At 40.3% G+C, this 15,347-nt stretch overlaps 1 protein-coding gene across 3 annotated transcripts in view; it reads right to left on the bottom strand.

Annotated features, from left to right (window-relative positions):
• Positions 1–11,483, bottom strand: part of SLC9A2 (solute carrier family 9 member A2) — a 78,708-nt gene extending 67,225 nt beyond the window's left edge. For all 3 annotated transcript variants that reach the window (XM_037528936.1, XM_037528937.1, XM_054701967.1), the window contains exon 1: positions 11,048–11,483. In XM_037528936.1, the coding sequence (XP_037384833.1) occupies positions 11,048–11,339 (292 nt within the window). In that variant the 5' untranslated portion in view covers positions 11,340–11,483. The remainder of the gene's footprint in view (positions 1–11,047) is intronic.
• Positions 11,484–15,347: the final 3,864 nt, after the last annotated feature.

Raw genomic sequence — 15,347 nt, 5'->3', positions numbered from 1 at the left:
TGTATAAATAAATAAAAAAAATCTTAAAAAAAAATTCAGAAACTCTAGACCTAACTCCTAGCTCTGATATGACTAGCAAGATATGCCACTTTGCATCATCATGAGCTCCTCTGTCCAACCCAGATCACAGAATACTGTGATGCCATACATCCTAAAAGTTAGAGTTGCAGTTTACTTCCATATATTATTTCAGTTGTGCCACACAAAATTCAGATGGAGCTGGCATGTTGGCATTTGCATTATCATCTGAGTTTGCAATGAAAATCTGAGACAGTCTAAAAGAGGTAGTAATGGTCAAACATGAGACTCAGGTACAGACCTCTGCTTCAGGTTAAGAATGGGTGAGATAAGGGCCTCCTGGCAGCACAAGGGGTTAAGTCTCAGCACTATAAAGTTATCTCCAGCCACTGCAGCATGACTTCAATCCCAGGCCAGGTAGTGACCCACATGGCACAGCAGACATCTCCTGTCTCACCCGCTGCTCCCCTCAGCAGCGTATTTCAGTCAATCAGCCTGTTCTGCTCCCCACTCTGTCTCTGGTGAATCCTGTCACCTCCACACCTCTGGCCTACACCCCAGCTCTTTCATGCAAAAATAAATAAATCTTAAAAAAAAAAGAGTGGGTGAGATAAAACACAACAAAGTGCTCGGGATCACAGAGTGATATCTAGAACTTAACATTCTTCTCCATAAGAGGCAGGTGGCAGGGCGAGACACAATGGAGTGGTGAAACATACCAGTCATGGGCCCCATCGCTTAAGAGCTATGATACCTTGGACAACAGGTTCTGAGTTACCTAAGCTGTCTAAATCTGTTTCCTCATATATTTTTTAGAACTGGGTATAATAATGGTTCCTACCTCCCAGAGTTACTGTGAGGATTAAATGAGATAATAGGTATAAAGCACTTGGCCCAAGTGTCTGGCATGCATGATGCTTCATCCTTGTTAGCTAATATTTTGCTGGAGAAACCTTGATGCAGGGATTACCCAGTATCACTCCCTTCGCCCTCCAATACCACAAAAAAATACGAAGCTTGGCTACATTACACAGCTCAGATTTCCCAGCATGTGGATCCCTAGGAAATAAACTCATGAAAAAGGAGTCACAAAACTGCCTGTTTTGGAGTCACAGAAATATAGCAACAAAACTATTTCTCTGTCCCATCACCCCATGAGAACATTTCTATGGCTAATAAAACCTTTCACCTCTTTAGAAGGATTTCACCTTCAGGATGATTAGGGTAATCTGAATCATTTTCATTTGGACTTTATAAATATGTTTTTGAATTTGATTTTTCTTTTCTGTCTTTCACAAGTAAGCCTCTGGATGCCAAGATTCAGTACTAATATGAAATTCACCTTTAAAATATGATTGTGTCACAGTCACATGGAGATCTCACAAAGGAATGTCCATGCCCTTCCCTGGAATTACTGAAGAGGGAGGGGTACACACATATCTTCAAACAAGAGATGAACTTTCAAAATCAAGATTAGAATGGCCTTGTGCAGTGATGAACAATGTGCAGGATTGTTACAGGAAGTAACTCAATTATGATTCATTACATTTTAAAGATGTAATTGCAAGAGAGTAACCTATAATTGTGCATGTATCATTTATAATGACAATACGCCCATGTCTACACATCACTTTAATATAATAAATACATGCTTCTCTTGGCTTGTTTCTTTTGCTAGAAAAGTAAGAGCTTTCCTTCCCCTACAGAGCTGCTGATAATATCCTGATGGCAATAATAAACAGATGGAGCAGATATATATACCTACATCTACTAATTCAATGGAAGAACCAAGCAGGTGAAGATTTGCCAGGTTCATGAAACCAAGTTAATAGTAGAACTGGTTTTGCAACACCATCTTCCTACTTTTACTCTGGGGATATCTTTTCCCAAATTGGGGCCCAACACCTCTTCAACAGCTGAGCTATTGCTCTTGCAGCCAAGTGTATAAATACAGAATACAAAACAAAGGCAGGATGGATAGTCACACCCCCACATTCTGAAGATAAAAAAACTAGAAAATATATATATAATTTTCACTTTACATTAAAGAGAAACCATTATTATATCTTATGAGCAGAACATATCCACAAATTTTTAAACATTAAGCTGAAAGCATTTCTTCTAAAATTCCCAACTGTCACTATGGCAACTCATCAGTGTGGACATAGATAAGGTCTTCTCTCATTACGAACATATAATATCAATACCTAGAGGTTAAGTCTCAGTGCTATCACTGCTATGGCCTAGTTCGATCTCCATCCAGGGAGCTGACCCACATATGGCTCAACAGGCCTCTCCTGTCTCAGTTGCTGCTCCCCTTAGCAGTGTATTTCAGTAATTCTGCCTGTTCTGTTCCCCACTCTGTCTCTGACAATCCCCTCACCCCTGCACCTCTGACCTATACCCCTGTTCTTCTACTAAATAAATAAATCTTTAAAAAATAATAATATCAATATCTAGCCAATGTCAAAATACACAAGAATGTACAGGAGGCCAGAAGTAAGAAGAGACTCAAAGTGAGTGATGTCAGTAGGATTTCAAGTCACAGTGAGCCACGGGAATCCTAGACACAGATGCTTACCTATGTGCTAGCATTTGGCATTTGAACACCAACATGAATAAGAAATCTAACTTCAGAGCAGAAAGGAAAGGATTTATGTGCAAGTTTCTGAATTTCAAAGAGCTATTTTGTCCTAAGTAGGAAAAGATGCTTATGGCTGGGGAAAAAACAAAGGAAAAATATCAACTCTATAGCTATGGGCAGAAGAAAATTCACTTGTGATGTAGAAAACTCGAGGATCACACTATATATAGGTTAGGCATAATGTCCATACTTACAGTACCTGCATCATGTAGGAAAATCAAGCTAAAAAACTAAGAGTTAAGAAACCAATCACTAAAGCCTCGGTATCAGCAAGAAGGACATTGAAAATAATTTTATAAGAACCTTTCACAATGTAGGAAAACAGACTTGGACAAAGTATCCTCTGCTGAAGCTAAGCTCACAATACAAACTATAAATTAGGTAAGAAAAGAAGTATCCAAAAGGGAAAGGTAGTTTATGATATAAGCTTAAGAATTAGCAACCCAACAACTACTCCTAACTATATATAATGAATATACATTAAGTAAGTGAAAGAATAAAAGGAGAAAGAAAAGTTAGAATGAAATAGTAGAACAAGAGGAACAATATGTGGATGACCTTGAAAAAGAACTAAGAAAGCTTAAATGAAAATATAATTAACATGAAAAATCCAATGAGTAGGTTAACCACAGAGGAAAAACACACTGAGAGTAATTTAATAGGTTGGGAAAGGATCTGATAAAATCACTAAGAAGTAGAAAAGAGAAGAAAACCATGAAACTTGGAAACACAAGTTTCAAGGAAGAAAAATAAAGCAAATCCATATCTAGCCACATTGAAGAAACAGCAGAATATCAGAAACAGCAAAGGAAATATCTTCAATATAAGTAGAGAGAAAGTCAGAGTAATTCCAAGGAGCAAGGAGAGTAACAACATTATTTTCCTTAGCAACAAAAGAGGGTAAAAGGTAATGAAGTAATACTTTCCAACTGATAAGTGATAATAACCCAAACTCTATTATCTATTATATTATTATTCAAGGGAATAAGAAAATAAAGACTTTTTCAGACAAAGCCAAGAAAATTGATCATTCAAAGACCCTCCATTAAAGAACACATTTCAGTAAAAAGAAAAAAAAATTAGCAGAAGAGACAAAGTAACAATGAGGAAAAATTCCTAAGCATGTTTGTGGATCTATACTAATATTCCGTGGAAAAATTAAGAACTAATTTGGAGGAAACTACATTTAAACTAGGTCGAAATTACTAGACAAAAAGTAGAATTCTGAAACAGCAGATAGCTGTTCAATATTTTTAAGGTCTAAGCATTAGTCAGTAATAAGATAATAACAGTAATAAAAATAGCAAAACTATGTTTACTATTTTAACACTTAATGTATATTAAGTAATTTGATTTTCACAACAACCTATGTTATTGGCACTCTTATTATCCCTATTTTACTACTAGGGCAACTGTCCAGAGACTCTAAGCTACACACCAAAATGTACACAACCATAAAATATGTTAAAAAAAAATGTGTCTAGGATGTGAGCCAAGGCAATCTGGTCTGGCTCCTGTTAAATTGGGTAATCATATTAAAATTGTAAAATAACCACACAAGGAAGAGAAATAGAATGCAAAATAATATATAAAAAAGAAATAATTAACTAAACCCAAATATGTCAAGAAATAAACCTAAAAACACCAAGCTGTAGCCTAGCAAGCAAAAAATAGAATAAATTTAAATGTCATTACTCACAATAAGTGCAATTTTACTTCTTTTTAAACTACATATATTTGAAAATTTAAAGATACAAAATCCAGCTTGATGTGGCTTTATGAGCTACATCTCATTTGTTTCTCAGATTCAGCTTATTTGATAGCAATAATATGGGAATCTTAGATGTTAATTCTAATATACTCCAGAAACTGAAAAAGTAGCCCCCCACAACTGCCACAATTGACAAAACTAAAAGTGTAATTAGAAAAGCGAATTAGTCAGTGTGTGTGTATCTTGTATATGTATATATGCCTATATAAAATCTTGCACCTGGTAAATACAGAATACACAATCTTTTACTAGCAAGCATGGAAAATGTAGTTTATTTTATTTATTTATTTTTTATTTTATATATTTTTGCATCATTCTTCATTTCTGTACAATGTAAGCATTTTCATCTTGGTATATAGTTTAAGTGACTACATATTAAATCACAAGCTATCTTAATAACTATCAAGTATCCTCATAGAGGCTATCTTAATCAATATCAATATTAGGTTTTTCTGGCCAAAATGGAATAAAATAAAAAATAAGCACAACTCTCCACTTACTTATTAACTACAAACCACAATTCTAAATAATTATTGTGCTAGAATTAAAAAAATCAATAGGAAATTTAATATTGAACTGAAGAACAATGAAACTCTACATGTCAAAACTATGCTATGCAATTGAAGCAGGGGAAAAAATATATTTCTAGCCTTAATTTCTAGCCTTAATACTGCCATGCCACTGAGAAACTCATTTGCATCATGAGAATTCATTTCTGAGAAGTATTTCAATTAATAATCCTATTTCAGCTCACAAAGGATTTTGACTTCATAAGGACCAGCTTGGCAGACTGATGGCTGAGCTTCCTGAGATCAGCTACTTCTTCCATCTCATCTTCCCAGAAATATCACAGATATTTATGTTAAGTTCTCCTCGTAGGATATGTATGGCTTTCTAGTTAACAGTAGTAATGATTGGGGCCTCCCTGGTGGCACAGGGTTTAAAGACAGCACTGTCAAGCTATCACCAGCCACTGCAGCACGAATTCAATCCCCGGACAGGGAAATAACCCACATGGCACAGCAGACCTCTCCTGCCTCACCCGCTGCTCCTCTCCGCAGTGTATTTCAGTGGCTCTGCCTGATCTGCTCTGCACTCTATTTCTGGTGAATCTCTCACCCCCCTACCCTGCACCTCTGGCTTATACCCAGCTCTTGTATGCATAAATACATAAATCTTAAAAAAAAAAAAGTAGTAATGATCTGAAGCAATTTATTGAGAAAGTGTAATTTCATTTGCATCATCTTTCTGAATTATTTTGTTTTTACCATTCTTTTAATTGCTATTACTATAATTTGCAATAAAGATAAACTTAAGAATATCAGGAATGTGAATTGGTTGTGACAGCTTTAATTACCAGGGCATTACAGCTTTGAATTTAATGAGAATAGCCACACTCTGGAGAAACAGATGAAGGGGTAAAGGCTTATTAGCAGCTATAACAACTAAACTATTAAAATAATTTTGTCCATTTTAATTAGATTAATATCATCTTAATATAAAGCATGCCATTTTTGGAGCTCAAGAATTCAAATATTTACCACTGAAGTTATTGAAAGTTATACTCATTATTTCTCAACTATAAGATTCCCTTCTCCCCCAGGATTAATTACTCCTGCAGGGTGGAAGGTAACATATTAGAAAACAAGTAATTTCAATAATTAATGAGGTAAGTTTTCAATTCAAGAATTTAAAAAAGATAACGAAATTCATCCAAATAAAATAAGAATAAGTAAATAATTGACATACTTATAAATTAGAAAGTGACCAAAATCTAATTAATTTAACAAGTACAAAATAGCTTTCAGAGAATTTTGATCCAGGTAAAGAAAGATGAAAATAACAGTACTTGGAATTAAAAAATAGAACATAAATATAGATAAAGTGGGGAATTTTTTAAATCATAAAAATAACTTTCTTCCCATCAATTTAAAAACTCAAGTAACAATGATTTTCTAGAAAAAACTAGTATTACCAAAAATGATCCCAAAACATAGATAAGTCAAATAGAACTATAAAACGTAAACAGCTGAATCATTGGTAAAGATCTATCCATATGCAAACCATTGAATTTGCGTGATTTTCCAGGTTTATCTTTACAGCCCTACAAAGGAACAAACAAGTCTACACAAAGGTCTTCGCATATTTCTTACGCTTCAAGACATGTGAATGAATTCTATTAAAAAAATTAAACATACCACTAGTAATAAATTGTATAGTGATGGTTAAAGTCAGTACAGAGACTAACATTTTTGGTGGAAAATTACCTATTATTTTAAAAGGTACAAAAACATTTCAGCAGTAGAGTATAATCATAAAATTCTAGAATGTATGTAAGATGGTCTTTAGAAAGAACTTAGAAAAGCTGTTGAAGTCATCCTTCAGATAGCAAACTGGAAATGTATAGTTAGCCCAATGGGAAGAGACAGAAAAGAAACAGGACTCTTGTAGCCTTGTTAGGGACAAAGGTGATTGGGAAGACCTGGATTTACAAGTGTGTTCAAACTGAGATGTGGTTTAAATAATACGTGAAGATCGTGTGTTTCATGGCCAACCAGAAGATGAATATATGCTTCAGGAAAACCAAGAAATGACAAAAAGACACAGATCAAGGTCAAAGAGTACGTTTTTTCCAGAAATCAAGTCTTGTTATTTCAGGCAAATATTAACCAAAAAACTCTTTGGTCTCACATTTCAAATTTAGGGCAGGCTGGAGCCAGAGGAGAAATTTTCATGGATCAAATTGATTTCTGTCTTTCCCTTAAAATAGTAATATAAGTGATTTAATTTCAAGACAACACGATGGAAATAATGGAAAATTCTGCATCCTAACCCCAAGTTTACGGGCAAAGGAAATGCAAAGGGCATGGTATGGGTGGACACCTGAAGGAGAGGCACATGGGTTAGTTCCATAAAACTGTAAGGTAAGTTAAGGGGGAACTGGGGAGACACTCAGGACAAAGGAAAGGACTCTGTAACTTAAAACCAGTGCTCTGTCCTTGAACCTTGAACAAAGGTAGAACACATACCCAGCTTTACCCAGCTTAGGACAAATGACACAGACCCACTTTATGGGCATGGAAATCAGAGGAGACGATCTTAAAATTTTTCTCTTCTTAATTCCTTGGCTACCTATTATTTCATGCTATAGAACTCCATCCCTGTGTGAATTTAATAGTCAGGGTATGTTTTTATAACTGTAAAAAAAAAAACATTTACTCAAAATATAAATATTCAAAAAAAAAAAAGACAGTACTTGTACAGAATGTGTGGCTTCTAATCTAAGAAAAATCAAATGGGGAATTGTTTGTTGCCAAAATTGCTGAACTTTCAAAGGTGTAATAAACTTGCTGTTATTGTATTTATTTAACTTACTTTATATATGTACAACATCATTCTAATTATCATCATCATCATCATCACTTTAAAAAACTATAACTAAAGACCTTTCTTTTTGACTAGCTAGTTAGGAAGTTGATTTTCCCTGGTAATCAGGTAAAATAATGAAGTTAAGTTAAATCATTCAACAATTTGCCAAAAATCACTTTCTCACTTCTGACTGTAATATGTCTGAGATTATACTGGGCTGCAATCTAGAAAACTATTCTGAGTTCATCACCAGGCATTACTTAAGATTCCTACAAATGTTATTAGGATCCTCCACTTGAGGCAACCTGTTATCCTTGTTTAAATTAATCACTAGCTACCCTTCTACAGGTTCTCTGAGGCAGCTAAATTCAGGTCCACTAGGTACATGACAAAAAAACACCCGAAACAGAAACTGTGGCAATTCTATAGAAATTAACACTCCATTGACCTCATGGTTCCACATTGCCCTACTCTGTTCAATTCATCGTCTTACCCAAAGGTGAGCAAATAAGGTCAGATAAGTCACTCCTGTGCAATAGTTCTTTCAGTGCAAAAGTGAAAATAGAATTTGAATAAATAATCCCAAAGGGCTATAAAAGTGTCCAACAATATGAAGACTGTCTTCCCAAAGCCAAGCAGAAAGTTTAGGGGCCTGGGAGAGGTCTCTGGGTACTTCAGCTCCTATAGGGAAAGACCTGCAGAAGGACAGGGCTGAATTAAGCCCCGAAGAACCTAGAGAAAGACCCAAAGTCTGCAACTACACTTTCTGCTCTGACAACTATACTCACCCCGCCCATGGCAGTCTTCACTTCAAGCCCCCTTCTGGCCAGAGACATGAACATCTGTGTTTTCATCTCTACACCACTCCAGGTGCAGGAAGTAAAGAGGAAAGAGTAGGAGAGAAGGTCAGATTTGGGGGGAGAAAAATAGAGAAAACAGTAAGAGCCAGGGACTATAAATACATACAGATAAGAAAAGTGCCAATGGGCAATCAATACACCTATGAACTCTTATACAAGCTTAAGTGCCTTTTTAAAAAACCTCATAATTACAATGATAAGGTCAAATAATCTTAACAGGTCAACACAGAAAAAGAACAAGGACAAAAAGGCAGCCCGTAGAATAAGAAAAGGCTTAGCCTGAAACAGCAGTGGAGAATCCTGGGAGGCAGCCCAGCACAGTGGAAAAGGAGCTACAGTGCCAGAAAGTTACATGGTGACCACTGTCACTGCTGCCACTTCTACTCAGTGATGGCAATTACTTAGTGCTCACTACAAGCCCAGCATTCCAAAAACATTATACCTTACAGTAGTCAAGCCTTAAGCCTTACGAAAGAATAATCCTTACAACAGAACAAGCCCCCAGGACAGACACAAAGATGAGACATCACACAGACCTGGGTGATATCTGGACAGTCTCCCACCAGCAAGCTCACTTCCCCATCTCTCAGTTTCCTTCTATAACAAACAGGATAATCAAAACTACCTGGAATGGTGGTTGTGAAAATTAGAGATAATGAACTTAAGTGCCTACTAGCGGCTGTTATTAGTGTAATTAATCATATTAGGATAATCAGGAGAGAAGAACAGAAGAAATAGTCCTACTGGAATAGCAATCGGCACAGAAGCAGCCTTCCAGAGTTGGAAGCTGGGGCCTCAGAGGGAAAGAGAATACAGCCTGCATCTGGCTCTCCACGTTGTATTGGTGGGCAGCTCAGGTAAACTCTCTGAGTTTCAGTTTCCAACCCTGGCAAGTGTGAGTGGTGATCATCTGCCCTCCCTATGTGGCAGGGTGAGTGTAAGGACCCTAAGAGAGGAGGGCATGTGACTTTACTATTACAGGCGATGATTGTATGTAAATGTGCACATCTACTGGATAGAAGGGGACATCCATTGCCCTTATCCCATTTCTCAGGTGGAATGAAAATGCTTAACTACTAGAGCAATGTCATGCAATTACAGACTGCAAAGTCATGAAATTGCATGTGCCTCCTTCGGTCACCACTAATAGAATCAAAGTCGTTTAATCTGACAAGGAAGGTGCCCTACAGGCTCACCTCCCACAACTTCCACCCTCCTGTGAACCATCCGTTCTACCTGCTTTGCAGTCTCCTCCCAATTTATGCCTTTGTTTATTCTTTCCTGAAATGTTGTTTCCTCTCCTCTCCAACTGGTAATCTTTAAAAACACAAATGAAACATTTCCCTGGCATGAAGAAGTGATCCCTGGCTCCCTCTACCTACCACCATCTAATATTTTCTGAAATTCTCCCTCCACTTTGCACTTTTGCTGTATTATGCTCACTGGAGTGTGTGTCACCAACATGCTGCTTGGGGGTGGCAGACCATGTGTCTTCTCAGCTTTTATGGAAACCTGCCTCACCTTAGAGCACAGGACCTTTCACAAGGCAAATGCATAGTCTTTCAAGCGAACATGTTGTTGAACCATCACAATCGTAATGACATTTTAAGACGTAGAAAGGATATTAAATATAAAGTGAAAATAACTGAAGCACAATCATGAAAAGTTAATGTGGAGTTGGGGGTGATGGAGATGAGAAAACACATTCTGAGGCTTCAGCTTTCCCTGTAAGCGCTAAGGGCAGTTTGAAAAGTAGGTTAATTATTTTTAAATGTACATTTCACTTTGCTGGCTCCAGTTACTCAAGAAATGCTTCCTGGAGTGTGACAGTCTCTAGCTACAGGAGGGAGGAGTCTGGGCATTCCTGTCCTGTGAAGGCTGCAGGCACTCAGGTGTCCCTTCCATGCATCTCATCAGCCAGGCACATGGCAGTCTGGCTGGCTGCCAATGAGCTTTGCTGGAGCATCCAGGGTCTTAGCCATTTTAGGCTTGGTGCCCCTCTGAGCCTCACTCTCAGTAGGGGGGGGGGGCACATGAAAGTCCAGCCCACTTGCCTCTTGCCTCATTAAACAGGTATTCACTTTGGCAGAGAGCTGTCACACTTGGCTTTCTGCGGCAGAAGCAAGCAGCAACACTTAGGCTACGTTCGTATTGGCTAATACTTTGGGGCTATTTCAAGGCCAGCGTTCACTTAAGAACTAAAACGCGCACCTTCTCCCGAGCCCCCTTCTAGCAGAAGAAACTGCTCTGTCGTGTTTGCTCTGGTTCACTGGGAGGCGGCCACGCAACTCAGAGGTCAACTCGCTTACCCCTGACAACCCCCTCCAGGGCTTCCCTTTCAGACCGCCCCCCCTCCACCCCCCACCCCGCAGGTCCAGCTCTTACCAATTTTGGCCAAGGAGGCCAGCAGAATCCAGAGGGTGATCTCGAAGGGGATCTGCACGTGGGGGTAGTCCAGGGTGAACACTGGCAACCGACTCTCCTCGAACGGCGTGGTTCCCGGAGCCACCACGCTCGCGGGGCTGGGCGGGCTGGAGCTGCTGCCCAAGGCTCTGGGCGCATCCAGCAGAGTCTCGGCTAGAGCGCCCGAGGGCCCTGCCACCTGCAGGAGCAGCAGCAGCAGCAACAGCGGTTGTGGCGGGGCCCGCAGGCTCCGCCAGGTGCCCGCGGGTTCCATGGGGTCGGTGCGCTGCGCCCGGACGAGTCCCGTAATCGGCCCCCGAAGCGCTCAGAGCATCGCGCCGGGAGAGCGCCACCCGGTCGGCCCCGCACAGGACAGAGCAGGGGGAGCTGCCACCGGCCACCGCCGCCGCAGGACCGGCTCTGCAGCCTGTGGGCTCGGCGAGCGCGCACACTGCCTGGTCCAGCGCGCCCTACGGCGCGAGCGCACCCAGCGGACCCTTGGCTGCCCTCAGCCACCCTCCGCCGCCGACCGCCGGCCCATGCCGGGTCCGCGGTTTTCCGGCGGTAGCTACAGGCCCTGCCCTGGGCGGCGAGGGGGCGGGGGCGGGGCGGGGCGGGAGCAGCTCGCAGGCAGGGGGAGCGGGGAGGGGCACCCGCACCCCGCGGCTCGCCGCGCACCTGCAGAAGCCGGAGGGCGGCGCGGGGTCCCCCGGCGTCCCGCGGGGCCGCGGCTGCGCTCTCCTCTAGCCAACCGCGCACAGAGACCCGCCTCCCCCGGCGCCACCGAGCTCGGGGTGGAATTGCCTCGCCGGGCGCAAGGTGGCCGGAGCTGTCCCCGCCCCGGAGGCCGCGTCGGGCGTCCATCCAGCGAACGGGCCGGCGCGACCCACGCGTCGCGCCCTGTTCTCCGCAGGCTCCGACCAGGGGACACCCCGGGGGTTCTGGGCGCGCAGGGAGGCGCTATAGGATCGGGATCTGCAGGGAAAGCCAGCCCCGTAGGGTCGGGGATCCACTGGCTCAGGGGAGGCGCCGTCAAGCTGGCATGGGCTATGGAGCCCTCTGGGTGGCACAGAAAGTTTGGAAAAGGCTCATCTTGGTTCCGGTTCGGAGAGTTATCACACTGCATTCCCTCTGCGGGCTGCAACTCCCTCTGCAGAACTCAGTGTTCCCAAGCTCCCACGGACCTTTTCTGCTGCACCGAGTGCTGTTGTCACTCATTGTAACACTGTCGTTTCCACTCTTGTCCCTGCCCCCGCTCGCGAAAAAGAAAAACATCTTTCTCTGTTTTCAGGCTTAGAGGTGTACATGTCCGAGAGCAACAGAAATATAATTATTTCGTGGAAAACCAGTGATTTGCCTAGCTCAGATAGCCTTGCTCAGCTAATTACAGGACAAAATGTGGTCAGGAAAGGATCTAAAAGAGCTTTATCTGCCTGCGCCAAGCGTCCTCCTCATTTCTCCCTGGTGCGCAGCCTTCTTACAGAGGCGTTTTATACTTTCCTGGTTGCAAGCTTACTGTCCCAGTATCTTTATCTCCAGAAACCTAAACGAAGCAGAGCAGTTATCATTCAATTAACTGAACGATTTTTCCCGTCGATATGTAAGAATTAAAATCCTCTTTTCCCAATTACTTTGTGCGTGTGTCCAAACGTGACTCCTACTATTATTAAACGACCCCCCACCCCCACCATTCAACATTCAAATCAGTTTTGTTGTTGTTGTTGTTCAAAGTTCTAACATAGGGAATCCATGAAATATCAGAAGGTACAAGGAAAAAAGCCTCCACCTGAATAGAAGCATGTAAGGAACAATCATTTGGGGTTCTTGAACGTAATGCAGGGATAAGTCCAGCATAGAACAGGAGGATTCTAATGACAGAGCACTTAGAGTTTTATAAAGTGTCCTTTTAATTTATTTTATAAAAAATCATTGAGCCATCCAAAAAATCTGCCTTTCTTTCTATGGTCACTGGAAATTTTCATTAAAGTCATGTGTATAACATTCCCTTTTAAGAAAACAGCAGTGTCTCCTTTAAAAATATATATATATATATATATATATATGTACATGGGAAGTTCTGCGCAAGGCATTTTACTTGATTTTTTTTTCCAATCACCATAGCCCCCTCCCTCCAGAAAAATAGACAGTTATTCTTGTACCCATTTAAGAATTATAGATGAATCAATGTTTAAAAACAAACAAACAAACTTAAGTTTACAAATTAATAGGGATCTGGAAGAAATTCAAGTCCAGGTCTGGTCATGCTGGTTTTATTCCACACTCTACCTGCCTGCTTGCCCATAAGTAGTAGGTTATTTCTGAAATGCTTTTAAATATAAGAATGTAGGATATTTTAGGAGTTGTCAAAAAAAAAAAAAACCACAGCAAAATAAAGTTTTATTTACAGTAAGCAAATCAGGCCCAGTTCTACAAGGTTAGTGAAACAATATCAGGACAAGAGCACAATGAGACAGTAATTTCTAAGGCCTTTAAGAATGATGGTGCATCATAAATAAGAATATAAATAAAGTTTCTGGGATCTTACAGCCTATAGAAACTGTAAAAAATTGATTCTAGTATTGCTGGAATTTTATTTCTCTATGCTATTGTAGTTAAAGGTTATCAACTTTTTCCTATATTTGGGGTCGGGGGAAGCTCTTAGTTATTCTTGTATTGGAAAACATAGTATTCAATTTTAAAAACTATTGTTTTTCACCTTTCTCCTAAAACAGGTGAGAGTTAATTACACCTGCATGCTGACGTAGACTGGTCTGAGTCATTTCCTTTATGGCTCACCATTCCACTATTGTATCCATGGAATGACAAAAGGTAACATCATATCTCTACCAAGTTATACTCCTTTAGAGGCTCTCAGTGCCATTGGAAAAACTAGAATCCTACAGTGACTTCCCTGATATGACCCCTGCTTTTCCCTCCTACTACTTTCCTCTCTGCCCCAATGCTCTGAACTCCTGACCAGGCTCCCTCTCAATGCAGGACCTTTGTATGTTCTGTTCTTTTTCCTTTCTGCCCTTCATTTTGAGTAATACACCTAGGGTCTCAGCACAAATGCAACCAGCTACCTGACATTTGCCTAAGGGACTAGAGCCTCCTTTTATTCCTTTTGATATTTCCCCATAGCTTTCCTTCTGAACACTAATCATTTTACTTTTCTCCTGCTAGACAGAAAGTTGTTTGATTCATTCTTTTGTCCTTACTTCCTAGAATGGGTGATTTGGCTGGGAATTGAGAGCTTCTCTGCATTAGGGATCCAGGCTGTAGGGCTTTTTGCATTTGTTGCAGACTCAGCATCAACAGTTCTGCATGAGATGTTTTCTTTCAATAATCTCTGGTTCATATTTTGGGATTTCACATTTCTTTTGTACCCTCATACCGAGAATATATATAAAATCCAATCATGACAAGATTTTAAAATTTTTGTACATAATTTCATTTTCATATATAAAAATGCTATGATTTGAGATTGACCTTATGTAGCATATAAATGTTTACTAGGAACTGTCCTGAATCAAACAGTTATCAAGCAGGACTTGAGCTAAAAATCACTGAGGATTTAGAATGTAGTTTAAAGAGAAATACACCTTAAAAAAATAAAAATTTGAGTTCTACAGAGGAAATTAGGATTGTCTCCTAGCACACAGTTGGTCTGAAATCCCCCTTCCTGCCGTGGAAGGCTCTGGAGGACTTGAGATTTAACTTTCTGTCTCTTGTCACACAGAGCTTGGACCTTAGTGAAGTTGTTGAAAGTTGTATTTCCAGGAACTTTTGTGTGAAGGAACAGGCAGAGATCTCCACAAGCTAGCACAGAGAAGTTTTCATGTGTTATCCATCTATATTTCTATTCATTTTAATTGTTTCATTTTATTAATGTAACAATGGTTTATAACAGTATATGATTTAGTGACTATGGTGTAGTGACCATGGTGGAGGATTATGGTTGCTTTGGTGGTGGCTGTGGTGTGAAAACATACATCTCTAAAGTTATGTGAACCTGTATTTCTATTTCTCAAGCGAAGAATGGAGATTGACTGAGGGACTACGCATTCGTGCAGAGTCTCCTCTGCACCACAATGGGGCGCCAGCACTCTCTCAAGGTCAGCAGAAACCCTATTATCTAGTTCACTAGAAGCACTTGATGACCAGTGGGGACCCGCAAATGGCTCTATCATTGGGTATCAGTAAAATATCCACAAGAGAACCTAGTACTAGTAAGATAATAATTAAAACTGATATTACATGCCTTTTGGGGTTTTTTTTACAT

Source organism: Talpa occidentalis, unplaced genomic scaffold, assembly GCF_014898055.3.
Source record: "Talpa occidentalis isolate TD23 unplaced genomic scaffold, MPIMG_talOcc4v2.1 talOcc4.5, whole genome shotgun sequence".
NCBI lineage: Eukaryota > Metazoa > Chordata > Mammalia > Eulipotyphla > Talpidae > Talpa > Talpa occidentalis.
This window is presented reverse-complemented; position numbering and strand designations above follow the sequence as displayed.